Source organism: Anguilla anguilla, chromosome 15 (genome assembly GCF_013347855.1).
Source record: "Anguilla anguilla isolate fAngAng1 chromosome 15, fAngAng1.pri, whole genome shotgun sequence".
Lineage (NCBI taxonomy): Eukaryota > Metazoa > Chordata > Actinopteri > Anguilliformes > Anguillidae > Anguilla > Anguilla anguilla.
In genome coordinates, this window is record NC_049215.1 from 28,614,718 (window position 1) to 28,638,985 (window position 24,268).

General features: G+C 47.9%; 3 protein-coding genes across 6 annotated transcripts; 2 read left to right on the top strand and 1 right to left on the bottom strand.

Annotated features, from left to right (window-relative positions):
- Positions 1 to 674: 674 nt before the first annotated feature.
- cep97 (centrosomal protein 97) lies at positions 675 to 8,593 on the bottom strand. Of its 3 annotated transcripts, none has more exons than XM_035392724.1 (11): positions 8,450 to 8,593; positions 7,310 to 7,452; positions 6,604 to 6,762; positions 5,989 to 6,090; positions 5,782 to 5,895; positions 5,329 to 5,495; positions 4,685 to 4,849; positions 3,918 to 4,084; positions 3,095 to 3,770; positions 1,942 to 2,017; positions 675 to 1,827 (listed from the first exon to the last, which is right to left on the bottom strand). In XM_035392724.1, the coding sequence occupies exons 1-11, from the start codon at positions 8,505 to 8,507 to the stop codon at positions 1,342 to 1,344; spliced, it is 2,313 nt and encodes a 770-aa protein (XP_035248615.1). In that variant the 5' UTR covers positions 8,508 to 8,593; the 3' UTR covers positions 675 to 1,341. The 3 variants fall into 3 exon arrangements, with proteins under 3 accessions (XP_035248615.1, XP_035248617.1, XP_035248616.1); XM_035392726.1 differs by lacking the exon at positions 8,450 to 8,593 and adding an exon at positions 8,166 to 8,249; XM_035392725.1 differs by lacking the exon at positions 8,450 to 8,593 and adding an exon at positions 7,721 to 8,159.
- Positions 8,594 to 8,674: 81 nt separating this feature from the next.
- On the top strand, positions 8,675 to 13,177 carry rpl24 (ribosomal protein L24). The gene is made up of 6 exons (XM_035392728.1): positions 8,675 to 8,735; positions 8,860 to 8,935; positions 9,313 to 9,423; positions 10,302 to 10,438; positions 10,663 to 10,726; positions 12,707 to 13,177. The coding sequence occupies exons 1-6, from the start codon at positions 8,731 to 8,733 to the stop codon at positions 12,785 to 12,787; spliced, it is 474 nt and encodes a 157-aa protein (XP_035248619.1). The 5' UTR covers positions 8,675 to 8,730; the 3' UTR covers positions 12,788 to 13,177.
- A 1,357-nt stretch (positions 13,178 to 14,534) lies between these two features.
- zbtb11 (zinc finger and BTB domain containing 11) lies at positions 14,535 to 23,675 on the top strand. Of its 2 annotated transcripts, none has more exons than XM_035392721.1 (10): positions 14,535 to 15,119; positions 16,335 to 16,600; positions 16,991 to 17,222; positions 17,489 to 18,495; positions 19,853 to 20,086; positions 20,644 to 21,037; positions 21,461 to 21,578; positions 21,680 to 21,838; positions 21,930 to 22,105; positions 22,543 to 23,675. In XM_035392721.1, exons 1-10 carry the CDS (start codon positions 14,810 to 14,812, stop codon positions 23,103 to 23,105), a joined length of 3,459 nt encoding a protein of 1,152 aa, XP_035248612.1. In that variant the 5' UTR covers positions 14,535 to 14,809; the 3' UTR covers positions 23,106 to 23,675. The 2 variants fall into 2 exon arrangements, with proteins under 2 accessions (XP_035248612.1, XP_035248613.1); XM_035392722.1 differs by having other exon boundaries at positions 14,541 to 15,119; positions 17,489 to 18,486.
- The last annotated feature ends 593 nt before the right edge of the window (positions 23,676 to 24,268 follow it).

The following is a 24,268-nucleotide window of genomic DNA, read 5'->3' on the forward strand; positions in this document are numbered from 1 at the left end:
GGCTTAAGTACGTTTTCCCCGAAGACCTCTGGCCCCCTAGCAACACACATTTACACATTCACTTGTTTTGCATTGCATGGTTTTAGTGGGCTGATATTTCCTTGCAATGTCCCAAATATAATATTTTATAATATATTATTATTATTATTATTATTATTATTATTAATAATAATAATAAAAATATTTATATATATATATATATATATATATATATATTACCCGCCCCTGCAAAAACAGAGAAATAGTTATGGCTTCTACCAATATTTCTCTTCCACTACTCCAACTACTATTACTACAACTACTACTACCACCACTAATATTCAGGGCTGCGGGTTGAAATTCACAGACCCTTAACCTCCCCCCCCAAGTCCAGGGCCCAGGACAACATACCCAGTTATCCCCCACAACAGCAGCCCTGCTAATAATTCCAATAATTGGTAGTTTTTGATTTCACAATGCAAATGGTCAGGTCTGCTGTCTATTTCTAGATTTTGAGTAGAGAACATCACACCTAAAACTGTATTTTATTGATTCATAATTTAATTAGACATTAAACAGATGAAACCAGTTAAAAATGTCCTTGCCTCTGGGAAAAAAACCAGTGGAATGGTTGGCGTCGCTACTGCGAGTCTACAGAACACCATTTTACTTAACAGAGGGATATTCACAACGTGTTAATTAAAAAATCGGTCAATCTTTAATATAAACTGAAACATAAAACACAAATTGTGTTGAGAGAAGACAATACAGATGCTGTATACAGGATTATGGAAATCAGCATTCCTTGTTTTACTGCTATGAAACTAAAAACTCTACCCAGCTGAGGAACTGGATCTGCTGGAGAAGAGGCATGGATGGATCAACCTGACACGCATCTGCAAAAGCAAGGTAGCCAACAAACATGAAAATGAGTTTAAACCTCGAAAAGCCAAGGTAAGCCAAAACTAAGAGCTAAAACCGCAACTGCGCTCTAGTCTGGTTTACATAGGCTTCGTAAGATCAACAAATAATTAAAAGAGCCAGACTATGGTGAGTACAGACAGCAGGCTAAGCCAGTGGGATTGGTTACAAGCCTGCAGGCTGTTCTACCCAGCATGCACCACAGCTGCTGATACTAGCAGAAGATGGCCTGGCTTTCCGTACAAACTCAAATGCCTGGTTTACATTATATATTAAGTCTGTTATATTGTCTATATATTTGTACAGTTCTGTCCTACAGTTGTTGACTTTGTGTGTTCATGTACCTTGCACTTCAGGTAGCATAGTTTGCATATGAGAGATGTACATATTTATACTGTGTGTGTGTTAGGGTATACGTGTGTACGTGTGATACGCCAGGCCTCATATTCCAGCCTCTAGAAGTATCTTTTGCCGTTCCGTTTCCTCGTTCCTGTTCACGCCGGAGGGGGAGTCACGCACTGCCAGTTCTGGGATAGGGGAGGGTGCCAGGGGTGTTCCTGTTCGGTCGCTGGCCCCCTCCTCGGCCTCCTCCAGCTGCTGTACAGAGGAGAGGTACTGCTGCAGGAGACTACTGTCCTGGCTGTCGGCCCCCGCGCCCTCCCCGACCTCCGTGGCCGCCCCGCCCCCCCTGCCAGCCCGCACCGTCTCCACAGACTCTCCCGTCCCGCTGCAGAGGCTGTCCTCCAGCGCCCCCTGCGGGTCGCCTGTGGACTGGAAGCCGGAGTCGGGGAAGGAGGCCTCGCTGCAGGCCGGGTTTAGGGTGCTCGCAGCCGCGGCCTGCAGGGGGCGCTGTCCGCTGAGCTGTGACCGAGACGCGCCCTGCAGCTGCTCCTGCACAGACCGCTGCCACTCCAACACCGACTGCAGCTGCAGGGAGGAAGAGAGGGAGTCAGGTGCGAGCGAGACCGTCACCCTGCGTCTGCGCCATGCGCAGGTGGGCGTGACGGACGGACGGACGGACGGACGGACGGAGACGCTCACCTGCGTCCATAAGAAGCGCACCGCTTCCTCCTGCACCAGCCTCTGCAGCCGTTCCTCCTCCTGCTCTCTCTGCATCCTGTACAGCCCGGCCGCCACACGCCAGTTCAGGTCAGTCGTGTTCGGTAGGAAGACATGGGAAATAGGGTTAATATGAGCTGCTGTATTATTTAGGGAAATGGGTTAATACACGGGGGCTAGACACACGTCACACAGAGGTTTGAGCACAAGCGTTCTCAGCTCTGGCTGTTCATGTATTGAACATCTTTTGATTTTTTCCTTCTTTTTTTTTTTTTAAAAGAGATCAGACAGTGTCCCCTCTTTATGTACTTTTTCCTCTTTATTCATACGGGGGGAAGAGGAGAGGGTTACAGATAGAGTACAGTACAGTAGATACCGTGGAGGGGAACCATACTCCGGTTGAATGAGGGGATGTGTGTATGGGTTGAAAGTCGGACACTCTACAGACTGTGCCACAAGATCTGGCGCCTGGCACTCTTACTGTGTAACCTCACAACCACTTCAAGGTCCACTCATTTGGTGTTACTCTTTCAGGCCTGGGCATATCTCAGTGTTGTGGGTTATGAGACATTGTTGTTTTTATGCATAGGACCCATGGCTTCTCTCTACAATCTGAAGAAATATCTCATTGCTGGGTCAGTGTGTACTCTGGCCTGACCGTGTGCATGGTAAGGTCAATCTGAAGCAACAGCAGTGTACAGTGAGCACCCTCTCTCTCATTAGTACTGTGTAATCTGCTCCAAGTTTCATTCGCTCATTCAGTTGCATTCACATGAGGTGTAAGTTTTATTTTTGTTATTCATTTAATAATTTTACAGCCTAATTAGGTAGCACACATTTTCTAAATCCAACTTTCAAACATTGTTGGTTGGGAATAGCAGAGAACGCTTGTTCCAAATGTGAGTGAGGAGGTGTAGCTGGGCAGGTGTGTGTGGGGTGGTGTAGCAGGCCAGGTGTGTGTGGGGTGGTGTAGCAGGCCAGGTGTGTGTGGGGTGGTGTAGCAGGCCAGGTGTGTGTGGGGTGGTGTAGCAGGCCAGGTGTGTGTGGGGTGGTGTAGCAGGCCAGGTGTGTGTGGGGTGGTGTAGCAGGCCAGGTGTGTGTGGGGTGAGAGGAAAGGAGAGTGTGCGGGCCGTACCGCTCCATCTCTGCAGACAGGTAGACGATGTGCTCCTGCATCCTGCGCAGCCGGATCTCTGAGCGCACCTCCTTGGCCAGCGGGTGGAACCGGCGGGTGGAGAGGCCTCGCCACCAGGCCTGGATCCGCACCGCGGCCGCCGCGTTCCCATCGCCGAGCCCCGCGCCGAGCCCCGCGCCGAGCCCCGCCCCGTTACACCGCGCCACCACTTCCTCTTCCTGCTGGGGCTCCGCCTCCAGCACGGCGCAGTCCGAGCACGCCCCCGGGACCAGCTCTCCGTCCGTCTGCAGCGAGGGTCCGTCTGTCAGCGAACGGCGCCCCCCGTCTGCCTGCGGGTCCTGCCCGGCCGCCTGGGGCGCGTCGCGGGGCGCGAGCGGGAGGCCGGCGGTCCCGTCAGCGACGCGCCGCGGCTCCTGGGGGGCGTCGGGGGCCAGGGAGTCCGGCTCGTACGTCTCCTCCTCGCTGTCGGACTGCGCTGCGTGCGCCGGCGCTTGGGGGGGGGAGGGGTACAGGAAGGTGGACTCGGAGCACAGCAGGCTGCAGTGGAGCCTGTCCTCGTCCGTCTGCACGTCCTCCAGGTAAAGGGGCTCGCCGTGCGACGGGGGGGTGCGGCCAGCCAGGGGCGCCGCGTAGGAGTGATCGCTACCCAGCCAGCTGTTCACCTGCACCCCAGGATCTGGAAGCAACAGCAGGGGGGTGTACAGGGAGAGGGAGTCACGCGCACACACGGGCCTTCAGGGACGTGGTGAGTGACAAGGTGTCTTTTGGGTTATAGTGATGTAACAGGGTGTTGTTTTTCAGCACTAGCTGCCTGTTCTCGTACCTGTGTGCTTGATGAGTGCAGGAGCCTCAGGTGTGCCTGGCCTGTTGCTGACTCCGCCCGGAAGGGCGTGGCAGGGGTGGAGCTGCTCCACGTCCAGCTGCGTGGGGCGGGGCGGGCTGGGGGAGGCCTCCCTCCTGGTTTGCTGGAGCAGCTGTCTTTGGTGCAGCCTGGAGAATCAGGCACACAAACCCATCATGGCACTGCACTCTGCAGAGTGCTGACGCCCCACCGCAGACCTGGCAACGCTCAATTGCTCAGACGCAGAGCTAATATACCTTGCGCCCCCAGGGCTCTTACTCTTTGTGTTGTCATGGTAACTGAGTCCCTGTTCGTTCGGTTTGGGATTGGGTCCGCTGTGCCAGTAGATAACTGCAGACGGTCTCTGGGCTGTTTCCAGCTGCATGTATGCCTATGGCAGGGATACTCAAATTTGGCCCTCAAGGGTTTTCATTCTTCCCCTCTAATCAGGTAATCAGGACTGGAAGACCAGGCGAGGTAAATCTATGGCATATCAGTGGCATTAGTCAACCAATTAACTATCGGGTGGAAAAGAAAATCAGCATGGAAAACTGACCGTGAGGGCCAGATTTGAGTACCCCTGGTCTATGGGATGTACACTGGCAATCTTTCAGCTAAATTCAGGTGGTCTTGAGATAAGTGTAATATGTGTGTGAGAGCCAATCATTGGGCTGCGTGATGAGGATTACTGTGACTCTAAATGACCAATCTCGAATGCCTGCTTTGGAGCAGACTGGCCAGCCTCCTACCTCTGCTTGTTCAGGATTTTCTCCAACTTGGCGTCCTCAGCGGACTGCAGTGCGGAAGAGGAGGTCAGGGGGCAGACGGAGGCCAGGTACTGGACCAGCTGCACATGCTGCCCTGGTCTGTAAGAGCGACCTTTGCCCTGGCTGTAGAGCCACTCTGCCTTCAGCCTGCACACGGGGGTGGGGGGGGGCGGGGCGGGGGGGGCAACGGGGCAGACAGGGGGGTACTTACAAACCCGGGAGCACACTGAAACTGAGCACATCTAAGCTGTGTAGAGATTTCAGATATGGTAGCGAAGTCTGTAAGTAGCTTCTCTTGAGTGGAGCTTTCAGTTGCAATAGATTGGTTCAGTGTAATGGACAGTGGGGATATACAATAAAGGATTAAAGCAAATCAAAATAAGATTGATCAGCCTGACAACGAGATAAGACTTAATGCATGCAAAGTAATCTGAGGCCTCCCTTCCGTCTCCAATTAGATTCCCGCTACGAGTGAATAACAGAATGTACAGACCTGAGAGTGCAACAATGAGACGTGCAGTAGACTCAAAGCGGGAGTGAAAAACAGAATCATTCTCTTGTGCAGACGCAGAGGGTGATTATGGGTAATTGCACAGGGCTGAACAGACTCCGTGCGTTACACTCACCCCTCCTTCTGCGACACCACATATCCGTCCAAGACCTTCAGGCTCAAACACCAGCTCACAATATATGGGCGATAGTCATATCCAGGCAGAGAGGGCGTTGCCATGACACAGGGGTTACTCATGATTGACAGTTGCTCCAAGTCAAGCAGAGGTGCCAGGTAAGATACCTATGTTGTCCAGCAGATAAGAGAGAGAGACAGAGGAAGAGAATACACTGAGTTCACGGCTAACCTTGAGCTTATGATTTATGGGAAAGTGATCAGAGAAGAGTAGTCTGAGGTGGGTGAGGTCAGAGCGGGGAGCTCAGAGATGGGTGAGTGCAGGACCAAGGTAAGGAGAAGACGAGAGGGATGAGAGTGAAGCAGAAGGCAGGAGTAGAGAGATGAAAGGAGAGAAGATATGAAGATGTGTGCGACAGTGAAGAGGAAGCCGGTCAGAGGAGGAGGACGTTACCTCGTTGAGATCTCTGATCTCATTCTCCGCGAGGGAGAGGATGGTCAGCCGCGAGGGCAGGAAGGCGGGGACAGCGCGCAGCGTGGTGACGATGTTCCCGTGGAGGAGAAGTGTCTGCCAGGGTCAGAACCAATCAAAATCCAACACCAGTGTAACTCCCATTAACACACACATCGGTGCTGTCCAACCAGCACAGGCCTCTCTCACCTTTAAGGCAGAGAGCTTGGTCAGGTCACCGATCTGGGAGATGTTGTTGTCAGACAGATCTAGATGTTGGAGGGCCACACAGGTGTTGAGCTGCTCCATGACCTTCAAAGAGAGTCCACACCCATGTCAGTCTGACATTACGCAAACTTGTGCCACCGTAAGAGTGACGCTACCCAGAGTCCACGCCCATTTCAGCCCACTGCATTCCCAATAATTGTGACATCACCCAGGCCTCATGTTCATGATCATTCTGGGTGATGCCTGCAAGCTATATCTCAGAGAACGGGGGGGTGTAGTGACCATGTTTGAGGGAAACTCAGGGTTTCACTCACTCACTCACTCACGGTCTTGCCTCATTTGTCTGAGCCCAGAAGAGGTTGTGCGGCAAATTGGACTATGTAACATAACACTGGCTGCACTTCCAAACTTAATTGTGAAGAAAAGCTGTAAAGTTTCTCCAAAATTTCACTGTTTACCCTTGATCCCAGCTAAGTAGAAGGGCTTTCCATTTTGGAAAGCCAGTAGGAAAATAGTGGAGGATTAAGGTTATGCACATATATTTGTGAATAATATTCCTGTTTCCATAGCCCCAAGCAGACTGCGGACTGTTGTTACCTTTATATTGTTCCCAGCCAGGTTGAGCCACTCCAGGTGCACCAGTTCTTTCAGGCCCTCAATGTAGCCAATGCTGTTGTTGGGCAGATTCAAAACCTTAAGTGAAGTAAGCTGTGAAACTCCCATCATGCGCACCAGCCGGTTACTGGCAACTGACAGCTGGCACAGAAAAAAGAGAAGGTTTCCCAGTGTGAGTGCACGTAAATTGCTGACAGTGTTACAAGACATACAGAAATGTGTTTTGGGAATACTGTTTGTCTTACGGTAAATGGGTTTAATCCCATCGGGAACAAACTGACTCCTGTAATATACAGCTGTAGCCTAGTCCTCCATAGTCTTAACTCTTTTGTGCATTATAGATAGCAAACCTTAATTACTTTTTTTTTTTTTTTTTTAAATATTTTTAACCATATATAGCAGATGTTTGCATATAGTGCAACTTAAAAGAGTCATGATGGCAATTAAGGGTCTGCATTTCTGCCACTGATCTTACACTGAGTATGAACTTCATATGTATACAACATGAAACTTACAATATGTTACTCTGTTCCTTGTCTGCACACCATTTTCTCATTTTTATTCTTTAAAATATAACATCAGGTGTCTTTGAGGCGACACTGTTTATTTGTGATGAATCAATGGGCGCTGACTCTTGAATGACTTAGACCCATCTGTCCAGTAAATTAAGACATGAAGTGAGTGGTACCTGCTGGAGCCTGTGGCTTTTCTCCAGGTGCTCCAGCTTGATGATGTGATTTCGGTCCAGAATGAGTGTGTGAGTATCTGCTGGACAGGGGAAGTTTGGCTCCAGTTTCTGGAGGCCCTGGCCTGACAGGTCCACCATTGACCCTGCATACAGTATAACACATAAAAACATTAACATCATTTCCACCGTGGATGTGTGAATACATTATATGCTTCCACTTTAACCCAACCCCCCCAACCCACACATACACAATATATACATATATAGAATGCCGTTGTATCATTGTTTTGCTGGTTTTCTAATGCATAACGTATAGCGACAATAGCTAACCTTTCGCACCAATATCCACTGACAGTTAGCCATGTTCGATTATAACAATAACAGTTAGGTGACAATTACGTTACAACTTACCGTTGGTGTCCAACGTCAGACTCGGTACGCCCATTTTCCCTCAAATTATGTCGATTTCTTAAATCAGAATTATTATAAACTACCTTGGAGCCTATTGCTACCTAAAGCTAACTATGCCAGATAGCTAGGTAGTCAGTAGTAAAGGGTAACCAACCTAGACGTATCCGACAAACCCATTAGCTAGCTGGCTAGTATCCTCGCAGCTAGAAGATGTAATGTCTGTCATTCCTTGCTTTTTGTTCTCGCTAATGCGGGAAAGGCGGCTATCTGGTTACACCTTAAAACAAATTATGCGCTGTATATATTTAACAGTTTACTAGATCGCTAAAAAAAAAACAGGACAAAGACACTCGTAGAATATATTTTGTTTTATAGTATTACCTAGCTTTAGGCTACAACTTATGTGTGATGCTGGCAACATCTGCAATATTGTCGATGCACTGACCTGTCGCCTGCAACAGTAACTGTCACCATGGTTCTGTGTGATATGCTGGAAACTGTAGTTTTTATTTGACTGTTAATAATAAGGAAATTGTATGAGGCGTATCCAGTGGAACTACATAACCCATATTGCAGCGCTCTGAAATAGCTCCTGCATATTTCAAAACAAAAGTGTGCTTGAACTTACATGATGTTTCTCAGTTACAAGCAGTAAATATAAGTTCAGAGGATAAAATACAGTTCAGATCCGTAAAATATGAAATTATTAAACATTAGCCAGCGCTGTACCTTCAAACTGCGCCATTTTTGGATGGGCTCCTTCAAATTGCCACTCTGTCGCCGCCATACTTCCCGCTTGTACTACACCAAGCAACCAAACACCACACGGATTGGTCGGATATATCTACCGTTAATAATTAGCTTTAATAATTTAATTATGAAAATAAATTGAAAATTATAAGCCAACTTGTATGTATTTTGTATTAATTTCGTTTTTTTGTCGAATTATGAATTCGTTCTAAAATTACCCACAATTCCTCCCCCTCCCTCTTCCTTTCTCCGCTGCCGTCATGAAGTGAGTGTCTTGTGAATATCCGTGGCCATCTCAGGTTTTATTAATGAAATAAATTCGTCTGTATAATAACTACCACTTTTCCCAACATTTCGAATTAATAATCATGTTTATTTTCATGATTTAGGGTTGAACTGTGCAGCTTTAGCGGATACAAAATATATCCCGGCCACGGCCGGCGATATGCCAGGGTAGACGGAAAGGTAAGAAAACTGTCGTAACGTTGAGCAACGTTAGCCTGTCTCTGCTTTGGTTTCTTTCCACTATATAAGCCTATTTTGTCGTTCCTTGGTCAGTGTATTCCGGTACACTACTGTATTATTACAATGTTACTACATTATAACTCTGTTGCACCAAACAAGAACTTGTCATAATCAAGCAGGTTATGCCGGCTAGCTCTGTTATGTTTAGCTTTGTTGCAGTTAAATGTTGGGGACGGAATCCGGGCTGAGTGCTAATGTTTATAATTATATGAAACCTAATGTAGTTAACTGCTTTTATAGATGGAAAATTCAGTAAGATATGTGCGATGTGTATGTACTAGAGCAGATAGCAATTCTTACACCCTTTATTCACACAGGTTTTCCAGTTCCTCAATGCAAAGTGCGAGTCAGCCTTCCTTTCTAAGAGGAATCCCAGACAGATCAACTGGACTGTGCTGTACAGACGCAAACACAAGAAGGGCCAGTCTGTGAGTATACATCTCTCATCCTGAGGTCTACATGGGGCTGCCTTTAAAGTAAAATCTTGTGGGATGTGGTGCAAAGGTCATGGAGCTGAGTCCATATCCTAGGTCCTGCTCGTATAAATTGCTGCATCTGTGCATTTACAGCCTAAAGTGTTACCCTGTGTAATCTGTGTAGAGGGGAAATTTAATCATGAATTTGTTTTTTCCATCTTGTGAAAATGTAAGGACATGTAAGGTTGCTCATAATCTGGGTTGCTAGGGTCTGTTTTTTTCAAGTGGCATTTATTTTGACATGGAGGCTGGGCATTTTGGACATGGAAGCTGATTTCTTGAGGAAAGGAAGGAAAAATGGGAGGTGTCCCATTGGCTGTGTTCAGCACATTGAGTTACATGTGAAGCGCTAAAACTTTCTTATCAGAGCACAGTTGCCTAGAGGCTTGAGTGACAGCCATCTGAGTTCTTCACAATGACAACCCACAATATGGAAAAAAAAATTACTGGAAAATCACGTTGGTGATATGTAGACTTGTAGAATATTTGTGTCCTCCATGCTAACTGAATTCATTTCAGATTATTTTCAGATGTTCATTTGAATTCATTGTGATGTTTTATTATTGCTTGACATGCATAGACTGTTTTTGTGTATGTTATAACTTTCATGCTAAAGTTCAGGATCTTTTTGTAAAATGTCTGTTTTGTCAGTCAGTGTGGGAAAAGCTCCCTAGCTGGTTCAGAAAATATGTGCAATACCTTTTTTTTAACACACCTGCTTTTTACCAATGTAGGGTCAGTACTGTTGTGTAGATATCTTGTTGGTCTTAGGGGCCACACACATTGGTGCTCATTGGTCCTTACTGCTCTGTTGCTTCCTGCCCTGACAGGAAGAGGTGACGAAGAAGCGCACTCGCCGTGCAGTCAAGTTCCAGAGGGCCATTACAGGAGCTTCCCTGGCTGAAATCCTGGCCAAGCGGAACCAGAAGCCCGAGGTGCGCAAGGCCCAGCGGGAGCAGGCCATCAGGTAAGGACCCGGCCCAGGAATAAATTGCCCCTCGGGTGTAAATAAAGTTTATTGAATTGAACTGAGTTACTGTAGAACTAACTGCGCAGTGCTACGGTATGGGGATTGAATGTATCCCAGAGTACTGAGACGGGGTATAAAATACTTTAGTTGTTGGGTTTTGTTTGGCTGGTGCACATCTGCATGTGTTTGGTTACACGCTGTCTTTTCTCTGTCGTGATCAGGGCTGCTAAGGAGGCTAAGAAGGCCAAGCAGGCCACCAAGAAGCCCTCTGCCCCCAGTGCCAAGGTAAGGGTCTGAGGCCCAGGGGTGAGCGTATCACCAGACTGGGGTTGTGATCTCTCTCTGGCAATCTTGCACTGTCCATCTTTATTTATTTATTATCCTTTATTTAACCAGGAATGTCCCATTGAGATACAATATCTCTTCTGCCAGGGAGGTCCTGGTCAAGATGGCAGCAGGAAAATAAAAGTTTCATATTAAAAACGTACCAAAGAAAAAAAAAACAGACATACAAGGATCAGGAGCTAAAAGGCACTTGTTGCTAAAAGCAATAACATTGCTCAGTAAAAACTGATTTTAACATATTTTTAAACATGTCAAGAGAGGGTAAGGATTTCAGATTAAGAATGCCTTGTAACTCATTCCAGACATGCGGGGCATGAAAGGAAAAGGCTGATTTACCCAGTTCTGTTCGAATACTTGGGACCATGAGGAGAATTTTCTCTGAGGATATAGTGTTATGGCTACTGGAGTAATATTTCAGTAAGCCGGATATGTACTGCGGTAGTTTACCCAGTAAAGCTTTAAAAATAAAAATTAACATATGGGTTTTTCACTGCCTCTCTTTACGCTCACACTGCACAGTGAATGATGGATTAAAGTCAAAGGGCTCATTCCAAGCGCTTGTTTTATCCGTCCTTGTCTCCTCAGTCCTTCTGTGACCCGGAAAACGATTGAGGTCTGCCATCTTTAAGGACATAACAACCTGTTTAATGCTCCATAGTGGAGCGAGGACCAAGGAGTGAGAATACTCTAGTGCAGCTTTTATGGAACTCTTGTTTTTTTTTTCCCCCCCACACATGTGACTTATAGCTTAAATGATCCACATCTGCCACAGCTTGAAACACAGTGGGAACACCCCTACACAAATGCACATGCTTGCTGTTCCTTTACATTTATTATAAGGCACTTTAATCCATTATGACACTCATTCTTTAGGACTAACAAAATCCATGTTTATTATCGAAAAAGACGCTAAAAACATAGTTAAGTCTCTGTTGTGTGTAATAATATTTCTGACGTTTTTGTTTCCCCATATCATTCAGTTTGTTTTTTTACTGCATAGGACACGCTACCTTTAATGCCTAATGTTAATCCCTGTCCGTTCAGGACATTATTTAATGCTGCTGTGTGTTGGCTGTGCAGTATGTCATCTTTAGCCTATGTTGGTACCGTTGAATGCATTTGGCAAATAACTCAGTAGTTGATTCTAGAGTAGTGGATCAAAAGTCTTGCAGGAAGAAGGTTCCAGGTTCAAGTCCTGGCTGGCCAGATCCTCTCATGGATCCTCATTGCATAGTCTTCCATGTTTGCGTGGGTGTCCTCCCACAGTCCAAAGACATGTAGGCTCCAGGGCTCACTTGCAAAAGTAGATGTCAATCTCAGTGTGACTACCCCGGTTAAATAAAAGTGAAAAATAAATAGTTAACACCAACCAATAATCTACTATGTGTTCACTATTATTATTGTTTCCTCAGTTATTCTCTGCTCCGTGGAGTGGGGGGGAAAAATGACCTTGTATACATGTTATAAAATGGCACAAGTTTGAAATTGCACTTTGCTCTGATGATTGTAAATTGGGGTGACAGCATGGTTCAGGAACTGAGCTTCTAACTGAAATGCTGTGTGGTCAATCCTAGCTGGGACACTCATTGTACCCTTGAGTGAGATACTTAACCTGCATTGCTTCAGTAAATATCCAGTTGTGTTCATGGATTGTATGTTAAAAAAAAAAAAAAATCTGTGCAAGTCGCACTGGAAAACAATATCCTCAAAATGTCTTTGTGTAAAGCTTGGAAGGATTTCCTGAAACTGGATGTTTAGTTTCATATCGTCCTTGTGATGTTGTAAAAACATGTTATTTGGTATATTTTGAGCTTCGTGGCAGCTTCAGAATCATTTTTTTAAATAAGATATCCTGCTGGCCTCTACTGTAAGTGCAGATGTGTGATGTCACTCATCCTTGTGATTGTCTCTCTGTTGCAGGCTCCTGCTAAGACTGCACCTAAACAGAAGATCGCCAAGCCCGTGAAGATGAACGCCCCACGTGTGGGTGGAAAACGCTAAACCACAGCTTGTTCACCTGTTTAGTAATAAACATATTTGGTCTAAATTTTGGGCATGCTTTGTCTTTTAGACCAGACATTCTTAAACCTGGACCTGGACCCTGGTCTATGCTGGTTGTTGTTCCAACCACTACTGCAACTCTGAATTTTAAAAAGCTTTTCATTGATCTCTTACTTTTAAAGTTTCTTCATGGATGAATTAACCATTTGCTCAACATTAACAGAAATGGCTATGCATGCCTTAAAGAAATATCCAATGTTCTCATCCCAGCCCCAAGTTATTTTGATCAACAAATGCTTTTATTTTTTTCTGATATTGTAAATGACAAGTGGTACCTTCAGAAAAGTTGTGCAATTGATTAAATTGTGGACTGATGGGTGAAACCCTAAACTATATTGCAGTGCTGGAATTATGGACGGCTAAATCACAAACTTAACTTGTGGGAAATCAAGAGCCAAAGGCCAATGCAAACAAAAGCCTGCATGGTGTTAAAATTGGTTAAAGGAAAACATGTATATTTAAGAAATGTTTAAACATTTTTCAGCAACCTCTCTTACTCAAGACAATGGTCATAATAAAAATCAGCATGCACATGGGGGCTCCCCAGTATTGAGTTGTTGAACCCCTGACTTACTGGACCAAACGGGTAGGTAGAGCATAGGTCCTGTAGTATAGGTCAGATTTACTTTGTCATTACATTTTGGCACTTTTGGGTAACTGATAACATAGTTATTGTGATTTTTTAAAGTATTCAATGCTGTATTTCTGAAGATGGCATAGATTGACATGAAGCCATGGAAACAAAAGTCACATGACTAAATTTAAAATTAAATTGTACATAATACATAAAATAAAGGCAATTCAAACACAAAATATAAAATTTTAAAAGTGGGGGAAAATCTCTGAAACTTGTATTCGTCCACAAAATTATTTCATGTTTTTATGCAATTGATTGAAACCAGTTTTTGTAAAATGCATAACCCTGAAGCATTTACCATAGTACACTGCCGTCATTTAGATGTGCTGGTTCCACCGAATAAGTTATGCGAATTTAATCAAAATTAGTAAAAACATATCGGGCACATTTAATTAAATGTTTCAGCGGAAACTTTAAGTTCGGCGAACCAACCAACCTGCATTCTGCATGTGATCCATTAGTTGTTGGGTCAGTCTATCAAATCATGTGCAGCTGAACACCGGAAAGTTTGACTGAAAGGTTTTATGCTACTGATCACACTTGGTGGCGCTATAGTGAAATAAATTATTAAAAATCACAAGTAGCCGAACAGAATATCTCAATATTCTGAATCTGAATCCTACGCAGGCATATCAATGCAAGCATCGCACAAGCTCAAATTAAACGGATACTGGATTTTCATTAAATGTTTGGAGTGAATTTTCATGAATTGATCTATCGTTACCACTCGACTGGACTAATGAAGACACAGGCAATCTGTGCTCGGTCTATTTATGTCATTTCGATTGTGCATTAGCATACCACTACTGACAGGCAATTGCGCTAGTTAGTTTAGCTGTAAACCACAATTCATTTATAAGATGAAGTGTAAATTTCTTAAAGAACTGTTATCGTGACGGTTTTAAATGGCCAGCTTCAAGAAATAATCATTTTCAGATAAGACAAAAAAAGCTTCTCATCGACACACAGACACCGGCTAATCCAGTGCGCACTGTTTATGGGACTTGTAACATGGCGACCGACTGCTTCAATTTTTTGCTCGAGTAGCCAATCCAGTGCTTTGTGCCGCCTCTAATGACGAAACATCCGGTTGTGCAGCAGCCATTTTGTATGTCCATGCAAGTCCATCCCTCACGGTCGAAAACAGCAGTTCCCCCTTGGAAATTAAATACAAATATTGTGATTTTGAGGACTTATTAGCGGTTTATGGCTATCGGTAACCGATTGAAATTTGCGATACAACATTAATAAGAAGAGGTTTTTGCCTTCGACGCATGCGCCAGGTTTCTCTTGTGTAAGCGCTTGTTTAGGGCCGGAGGGTAGCTATGTCGAGCGAGGAAAGCTACCTGGCAATCCAACGATATCTGACTGACGAGCGGGAACCGTACGCGCCAGGTACTCAGGGCAACGCCAAGAGAAAGATTCGCAAGGCGGCTACATGTTATGTGGTTCGGAACGGGACGTTGTACTATCAGCGGCGACAGAAAGGCCTTGACGAGTTCACCGAATTGGAGGTGGTGCTTCAGGCCGGGCGACGGAAGGAACTCATCGACGAGGCACACATCACTGCCGGAGGAGAGCACCTCAACCAGCACCAGACATGGGACACAATATCTCAAAAGTACTGGTGGAGAGGTAAAAGCTTGCAAATGACACACACGTGTTCTGACACCTTCTGTTTTCGAAATACCGTTGTTATTTTTAACGTCTGTAAAGTGCAACGAGTGTCACAGTCTACTTCCTGGCATTAGCTCACATCCAGTAAGTGCGAAATAACATCACAAAACGAAACAGAATTCCTCCACAAATGCGTTGCATTGAAAATAGATTTTTTCCCTCATCCTTCACAATTAAAACTATAAAATGTCTCATAATATTGCTCTAGCAAACCGTCTGGTCTGTACTTGTTTTACCCGTTTCGGTGTTTATTCCTTCTCGAAATGGTGTCCCTTCGTGCGTGTGTTGCAAGCACGACCAAATAACATTGGTTCCATTTGATGACGGATGGCCAATTCCATTCCTGCAGGACCTATTTGTGTGCAGGTTTTCGTTGTCACGAATTATATTGACAAATAGCTAATTAGCTGCATACACTTGTGTTGTTTTAATCGTGGATTCGTCTATAATATGTTTCATGTTTTGAACAGGAACAGCTGTCATTCAGGAATTTATAAGAAAATGTAGTCAATATATCAATTATTAAATTTTGAATTTAATTATGAGCGGAAGTTGGCGTGAAATCCAGAAACGGCCCTCCTCGGACCTCGCTTGATTCGATTAACGATTAACGAAATGCCGTTTTAATTACTGTGAAAATTTTAAACAAATCGTGTGTGTTGAGAGCTTGACGCAGATGCTCGTGATGCCTCTATAATCTGAGCGCAAGTGCGACGCGGTGTTTTCACTCTTAAAAATGTCCAAGAGTGATGCAGTTCTGTCTGACGCAACTGATCTGCGCTCTGGAGTAGAGAACTAGAATGAACGGGTTCGTGATTTTAAGTGAGTTTTTAAAGAGAATATGCACAGTCTATTGTAATTAGTAAGGGAGAAGTCTGTAACCTCAACGTATGTCATAAATACAAAGACAGTTGAAAAGAGTTCTAAAAGGTAGTAAATGCAATGGTCCAATTAATTATAGCGTTTATGAATTTCATGTATTTATGAACTGAAAATGATTAATCTCAAAACCATCTTTTTTTAAATAACACTTTGAAGGAATTGATATTCTGGTGACAATTTGTGTTACAGAATTGTTAGGCAAAATTCTTTCATTCCAACCGTGTAACTGTTCAAGTTGCCATGAGAGTTAAATTTTGTTTTCAGTGATTAACATTGCTCTGGTGTGTTCAGGCATCTTGAAACAGGTGAAGGACTACATTAGAGAATGCAGTCAGTGCCAGGGGAAGCAGGATCGAGGGCGAGGCTGGGCAGAGGACGCAGCGGGGGCACCGCTGGGGCGGAGGCGTTGGAGACGGCGGGCTGTTGCTGAGCCTGATGACGAGAACGAGGAAGAGGAGGATGAGGAGGAGGAGGATATCGGACTTTCTGAGTCCCAGTCCGTCTATCACAAGCTCTCCAGAAACCCTTCTGCTGTGGCCAAGCACGAGCTTGTCTTTGTTAGTATACCTGCTGTTAGGCACTTCCTGTTGTTTTTTCACATGGTCAGCATCCACACCAACACGTCTCTGTGTCCGTTGTGCTCGGTTGCTCAGGGGCACCTGAAAAAGTCATGAGACTGTTTTTAAAACCCTTATCTGTACTGGAGAGATTTAAATACAGCACTTTGTTTAAGGGTATTGACCCTTCTGAGATTTTGTACTCAAGACCAAATCAAGATACCATATGTTTCCTAAAATTCCTGAATATTTTTTTATCACATCAGTCACAGCTCCTGTCTCACATTACAGATTGTTTTGCTAAAGCAGCAGACAAAATGATTTCTATGAGTGGCAAAGGTCAGAATGTTCGTCTAAGGCTTATCTTTCTGGTCTCTGTTTGGTTGTCAGGTGGACAGTAAGGGCGTTGTGAAGCAGTTCCTTCCCAAACACGGACAGACTACGCTGGACAAGCTGAACCAGCAGCGCCTCCAAAATCAGTTCTGTGACATCACACTGCTGATCGAGGGGGAGGAGTTTCGCGCCCACAAGTCCGTACTGGCCGCCTGCAGCGACTACTTCAGCCAGCTCTTTATTGAAAAAGGGGCTGTGTCCAGCCATGAGGCTGTGGTCGACCTCTCAGGTAAGCAAGGCAGAAACCACAGCACTCGTGTCGCTCAGTGGCCTCGATTGCAACGTTGAAGTAGTTGTTGAGATGGTGTCCATGAGTCAACATTAGAGTGACGGGTTCAAGTCCAGCCTCTTCAAAGGAGAGAACGATGCGTGAATGGGTCCAGCTGAGACTGCAGCAGAGGGCTTCTGTGAAAGTGAAAAGTAATGGCTGCAGGTCTCACTATGGCCCTCATTGCAAAATCCAGTCTGAAGTCGTTTTTTTTCCCTCTTCACCAGGCTTCAGTAAGTCCAGTTTCCTGCCCCTGCTGGAGTTTGCCTACACCTCCAGCCTGACCTTCAACTTCTGCGTGATGGCTGAAGTGGCCACGTTAGCGCGCCACCTGCTGATGGCCGAGGTGCTGCAGCTCTGCGAGTCCGTGCACAAGCAGGTGGAGGAGCAGAGGCTCATGGTCTACCAGAAAGGAGACGTCCACACCGTGGTGTCCGGCCCATCTGCAACGCCGCCGGCCCCTGCGGAGGAGGCGGGGGCGTACATGGTCACGGTGCAGAGGGACGGCCAAGCGGTGGTCAGTCACAGCGGGGACGGGGGGGCGGGCGAGCCTGCCCCGGTGGTCACTCCTGACGGGGAACAGGCATCAGAAGAGCCTGTGGCTGTGGTCACTCCCGGCGAAGATGTAGGGGCAGACCAACCTTTGGCTGTGGTCGCCCCTGTTGGAGAGGTGGGGGCAGATGAGCCCCTGGCTGTGGTCATTCAGGGAGGGGAAGGTGAGGCAGGCGAGACCCTGGCTGTGGTCTCGGCCTGCTGGTCTGCGGAGGAGTCTCAGGCTGCTGAGGTTCCGGCAGAGGCGGCGGGGTTGGTGGTGCTGGAGAAGGGACCAGAGCCAGAGGCCTTTATCATCAGCGTGGATCCTGGGAAAGTGGCCCCAACGGAGGCCCTTCAGCTGGCGGCCACAGCGCCCTCTACAGCGCCGGAGGAGGCAGCGACGATGAACCCGAAGCCGACCGAACTCCCCCCCAAACGCAAGCGGGGGCGTCCCGCTAAGGTGAAGCAGGAGGTGGTGCTGGTGGAAGAGGCTCCAGAGGCTCCGGAGCCTCGATCCGCCTTCGAGGAAAAGGTGGAGGGGGAGGAGAGTCCGGTGGACGACACCTACAAGGGGCGCCTTCGGAAAGGGCGCTCGCTTGGAGAGGGCGCGTACGTCCGCCTGCACATGGGCCTGGAGGAACAGGCACCGGACAAGAAAAAAGCCCAGGCCCCTCGGTCTGCCATCCAGAAGGTAGGAGAAGTGAGTGTGTGCACATACCTTAACCTGCGAATGCATATAAAGGCACACAATTTTTTGTTTTTATCTTTAGCGTTAAAGAGTTAACCAAGTCTGGATTCAGTCAGTCTGAGTCTGTAGGTGGCTGTGTGATTTCAGTCTATTTGTGTCTGTATGTGGCTGTGTGGTTTCAGTCCGTGTAGGTTGCTGAGTGGATTCAGTCTGTGTAGGTTACTGTGTGGTTTCAATCTGTGTATTTAGCTGGCTGCGTCATTTCAGTCTATTTGTGTATCTGTAGGTTGCTGTGTGGTTTCAGTCTGTGTCTGTATGTGGCTATGTGGTTTCAGTATGTCTAGGTGGATGTGTGGTTTCAGTCTGTGTGTCTAGCTGGCTGTATGGCTTCAGTCTGTGTCTGTCGGTGGCCGTGTGGTTTCAGTCTGTCTGTGTGTCTGTAGGTGGCTGTGTGGTTTCAGTCTGTCTGTGTGTCTGTAGGTGGCTGTGTGGTTTCAGTCTGTCTGTGTGTCTGTAGGTGGCTGTGCGGTTTCAGTCTGTCCGTGTGTCTGTAGGTGGCTGTATGGTTTCAGTCTGTCCGTGTGTCTGTAGGTGGCTGTGTGGTTTGTCTGTCCGTGTGTCTGTAGGTGGCTATGTGGTTTCAGTCTGTCTGTGTGTCTGTCTGTGGCTGTGTGGTTTCAGTCTGTCTGTGTGTCTGTAGGTGGCTGTGTGGTTTCAGTCTATCTGTGTGTCCGTCTGTGGCCGTGTGGTTTCAGTCTGTCTGTGTGTCTGTCTGTGGCTGTGTGGTTTCAGTCTGTCTGTGTGTCTGTCTGTGGCTGTGTGGTTTCAGTCTGTCTGTGTGTCTGTAGGTGGCCGTGTGGTTTCAGTCTGTCTGTGGCCGTGTGGTTTCAGTCTGTCTGTGTGTCTGTAGGTGGCCGTGTGGTTTCAGTCTATCTGTGTGTCTGTCTGTGGCCGTGTGGTTTCAGTCTGTCTGTGTGTCTGTAGGTGACTGTGTGGTTTCGGTCTGTCTGTGTGTCTGTCTGTGGCCGTGTGGTTTCAGTCTGTCTGTGTGTCTGTAGGTGACTCTGTGGTTTCGGTCTGTCTGTGTGTCTGTCTGTGGTCGTGTGGTTTCAGTCTGTATGTCTGTAGGTGGCTGTGTGGTTTCAGTCTGTATGTCTGTAGGTGGCTGTGTGGTTTCAGTCTGTCTGTGTGACTGCAGGTGGCTGTGGTTTCAGTCTGTATGACTGTAGGTGGCTGTGTGGTTTCAGTCTGTCTGTCTGTAGGTGGCTGTGTGGTTTCAGTCTGTCTGTGTGTCTGCAGGTGGCCGTGTGGTTTCAGTCTGTATGTCTGTAGGTGGCTGTGTGGTTTCAGTCTGTCTGTGTGTCTGCAGGTGGCTCAGAGGCTGGTGAAGCGGGGTCGAATGATACAGCCCACAAAGAAGAAGGGGGCGGAACCCGGGGAGGAGGAGCAGTCTGGGACGGGATTGACGGAGCCGGAGGTCGTGGCGGAAGGAGCCGTAGAGGGCGAACACACGTGTTCAGAGTGCGGAGTACTGTTTCCACGGCGATACGACCTGATTATGCATACACTGAAGCACGAGAAGACCCGTGGCTACAAGTGCAGCGTACGTACCCTCACCAGCACCCGCTCCATTTGTGACAAACCCCTGTGACGCCAGTACTTCTGTGCACGAATCTGCCCGATCTGACACTGTTTCATGTAGGTTTCTTTTTTTCTGGAGCAGTGGCTCATAGGGCGCTGGTCTGGGGGCCAAATTTTGAGTTTGAGAGCTCAATTCACACATTTCTGTGAGAGGTAAAATAAGCATCTGATTTCTGCCTAGTTCAGTCTCTAACAGAAGATCTACTTTCTGTTATTCACCAGAAACATTTTACTTTGGGGAGAATTCAATCCTCAGCTATCCCTGTCACATAGCTAATTACAGCCAATAGCAAATCGGAACATTAACCAAGCTAATGTACTTACCCAGCAAGCTAGCCACTATTAGTTGGCATGAGTTAGCTTGCTGGCTGACATTAATTTACAGCGGTACATCTAGGATGGGAATTTATGGGGGATGACCCTTAATGAGCTAACTGAGTATCTCTGACGTTAAGCGATGGTGATGACAGTGTAGTATTGTCACAGTTCGGACGGTTGTGTGGCTGTGTCTCTGTGCAGCTGTGCAATAAGGAGTTCCAGTACGCCGCGTCGCTGCGCGCCCACATCGCCCGGCACAAGCGGCAGAAGACCCAGCGGGCGGCGGGGACGCGGGCGTCCGCCGAGGACGAGGACGCCGGCGACGGCAAGGCCAAGAGCCGCACCAAGCGGGAGTTCGTGTGCGACATCTGCGGGAAGACCCTGCCCAAGCTCTACTCGCTGCGCATCCACATGCTGAACCACACGGGCGTGCGGCCGCACACCTGCCGCGTGTGCGGCAAGGCCTTCGCCCACAAGCACAGCCTCAAGATGCACCGCGCGCTGCACGACGCCCTCAAGCAGTTCCACTGCTCGCTCTGCGACAAGTCCTTCGTCAGCAAGAGGAGCCTGGAGGAGCACACCAGCATCCACACCGGTCAGTGTGCCCCGCCCGCTTACACCCAACAGCCACCTACACCTGTCTGTCGCCTACACCCATCCGTCAACTACACCCATCAGTTACACCCAACAGCCACCTACACCCAACAGTCGCCTACACCGGTTGCTCACCTACACCCAACAGTCGCCTACACCCATCAGTCAACTACACCCATCAGTTACACCCAACAGTCACCTAGACCTGTCAGTCAGCTACACCTGTCAGTTACCTAGTTGACTGATGGGTGTAGTTTTATGTGACCGTGTGTTGGATACCTTAGAACAGGTGTGTTTGTGTGAGCAAATGGGTGCTTTACCCAACTGCAGGTGTCGTACAGTAGTTTTATCATATGATAATGGTGCACTAGTTGTATTTGAATCCAGGTGTGTTTAATGTCTGGTGCTTTTTCCCCAAAAAAAGGTGTGTCCAAGTACCTGTGCACGACATGCGGCAAGGCTTTCCACCGAGCCTCTGGGCTGAGCAAGCATCTGAAGAGGCACCAGCCCAGGCCGGAGGTGCGGGGGTTCCCCTGCTCGCAGTGAGTACCCGCATCGACCCAAACCCCCACACGCGCACAGCCGCAGTGTCCCATGGAGTTACGGGGGGGCTGACTCTCCTGCTCTCTGCCCTCCGTTTCAGCTGCGATAAGAGCTTCTACGAGGCCAAGGACCTGCAGCAGCACATGAACAAACACCTGGGGCTCAAGCCCTTCCAGTGCCAGGTGTGCGGGAAGTGCTACAGCTGGAAGAAGGACTGGTACTCGCACGTCAAGTCCCACAGCGTGGCCGAGCCTTTCAAGTGAGTGGCCCCGCCCCCCGTGGTACCCGCTGGTGTTCTTCCTGTCCGAGTGCGCGCCTCTGATTGGGCGCTGTCACCTGTCCGTCTCCAGGTGTAATATCTGTGGGAAGGAGTTCTTTGAGAAGGCCCTGTTCCGGAGGCATGTGAAGAAGGCCACTCACGGGAAGAAGGGGAGGGTGAAGCAGAACCTGGAGAGAGAGTGTGAGCACTGCGGGAGGAAGTTCACCCAGCTCAGAGAGTACCGGCGCCACATCAACAACCACCAGGGTGAGCCGCTTACACGCACGCGCACACACGGGCATATGCACACACACACACAGGCATACATACACTCTCACACAGGCATATGCATACACACACACGGGCATATGCATACACACACACGGGCATATGCATACACACACACAGGCATGCATACACTCTCACATAGGCATATACACACTCACGCATCCACGTACATGCACGCGCACACACATGCACACTCACACAGGCATATACACACTCTCGCATCCACATATGCACACACGTGTGCATACACGCACACACATACACACAGATGTGTACAGTCACATTCTCTTAAGCTCTCACTGAGGTTAACTTCTACCTGTACACATCCCCAGCACTGGATAGGCATCTGAAAGGTTTGATTTTGGGCTTGTGGGCTGTAACACGTTCCGGTCATGACCTCTGACCTTTGACCCTAGGCGTGAAACCCTTCGAGTGCCTGACGTGCGGTGTGGCGTGGGCCGACGCCCGGTCCCTGAAGCGGCACGTCCGCACGCACACGGGCGAGCGCCCGTACGTGTGCCCCGTGTGCCAGGACGCCCACATCGACGCCCGCACGCTGCGCAAGCACATGACCAAGTACCACGGCGACTACCTCCCGGGCAAGATCATGCTGGAGAAGGACACCCTGCAGTTCCACAACCAGGGCACCCAGGTGGAGCACGCCATCAGCATCCTGGCCCCCGACCTGCCCCCCGAGCTGCAGCCGCCCGACCAGCAGCTGCTCGACGAGGAGATCGAGACCGTGCTGGTCACCGAGGAGACGGTGGAGGCGGTGCAGGCGGTGGTGGGCGGGGCGGAGGACGCCGCCGGGGCCGTCAACACGCTCTCCGACCAGAGCATCATGCAGGTGGTGAACTACGTGCTGTCCCAGCAGACCACGCTCCCCGCCCAGCCCAAGCTGGACGAGGGCCGGCCCCACTCCCCCGACCTCATCCAGACTGTGGAGGTGGAGGTGGCCCACATGGCCGAGGTGGAGTAACGCTGGCGCGGAGGTCGGGTGTGTGCGCGCACGTAGCCCCAGCCTCAGCGCAGAACAACCGGCCTTAGCCAGCTGCACTACACCGAGCCTGTGCAGGCCGTGCTGCCATTGGCCGAAACCTACGCCCGCTAGCGCCGGCTCAGCTGATGGAATGGATACCAGTAATGTCCGCTCACACCAGGAGCAGTAACTAGTGCATTTCCTTTGTTAGCCTCTGAAGCATACATAAAATATACCTGGCAAACCATATGGATTTCCACAGCTTTCCTCCTATAAATGTGTACTTTTATGATGTCCTGGCGTCAGTTGCTGTTCTTCAGGTTCACACTGGCCTACCAGGACTGGGCAGTGAACACTGGAGATCCACCGAAATGCATCTCCAGCATCAGACGCATCTGTAGAGTATTTTCTTTGAGCAGAGTGAGGCCCTTCCTCTCCAGCAGGATGAACTTGTTTATTTGTGTGCTGTAGAATACACAGCTATGAGGTCCCATTGGGGACATGGTGCTTCTGGCAGCACTTGTAAATAATTCTGCTTAATGCGAGAGAAATTAAAAGAGGAAAAGGATACTGTTGTGTGCTCATTTCCTCTGATGGTGAGCCCTGTTCAAATCACAACCCATGTTTTTCGCACATATCACTTGCTGACCAAAGTACTATGTGGAAAACAATTGCTTAATTAAAACTGTCAAAAACTGTTTCAAATAGGATGCTAGAAACACATTTTATTTCTGCACTGCAGGTGTTTCGTGTCAAAGTACAGTAAGGAATTTTATTGCTACCAAAAAAAAGAAGAGATCTCTGTTTCAGATTAATCTGTTTCAGTTGTGCAACAGAACTCTACTGATGTAATGCATCATTATGATGTAATTCTGGTCAAGGCCAGCCACAAGGTCTGCTGGTTTTGGCTGTTATTGGGCATTTTTAATCGATCAAATTAAAGCAGTCAAGTACAATTACCTCACCCAGTTTCTTGGGTTTGAATTGGTTGCTGATAATAAGGCAAAAACTAAAACCAGCAGACCCTGCAATCCACCAGGAATGAAGATCGCTGGTGTAATGTTTTACAGTTAAGCTGATGCACTTTGAAGTCCAGAGATGCAGTGTTTGCAGATTCGCCTCTGCACGTATCCGTAGAGTCAAACTCCGCAGCTCAGACGAGA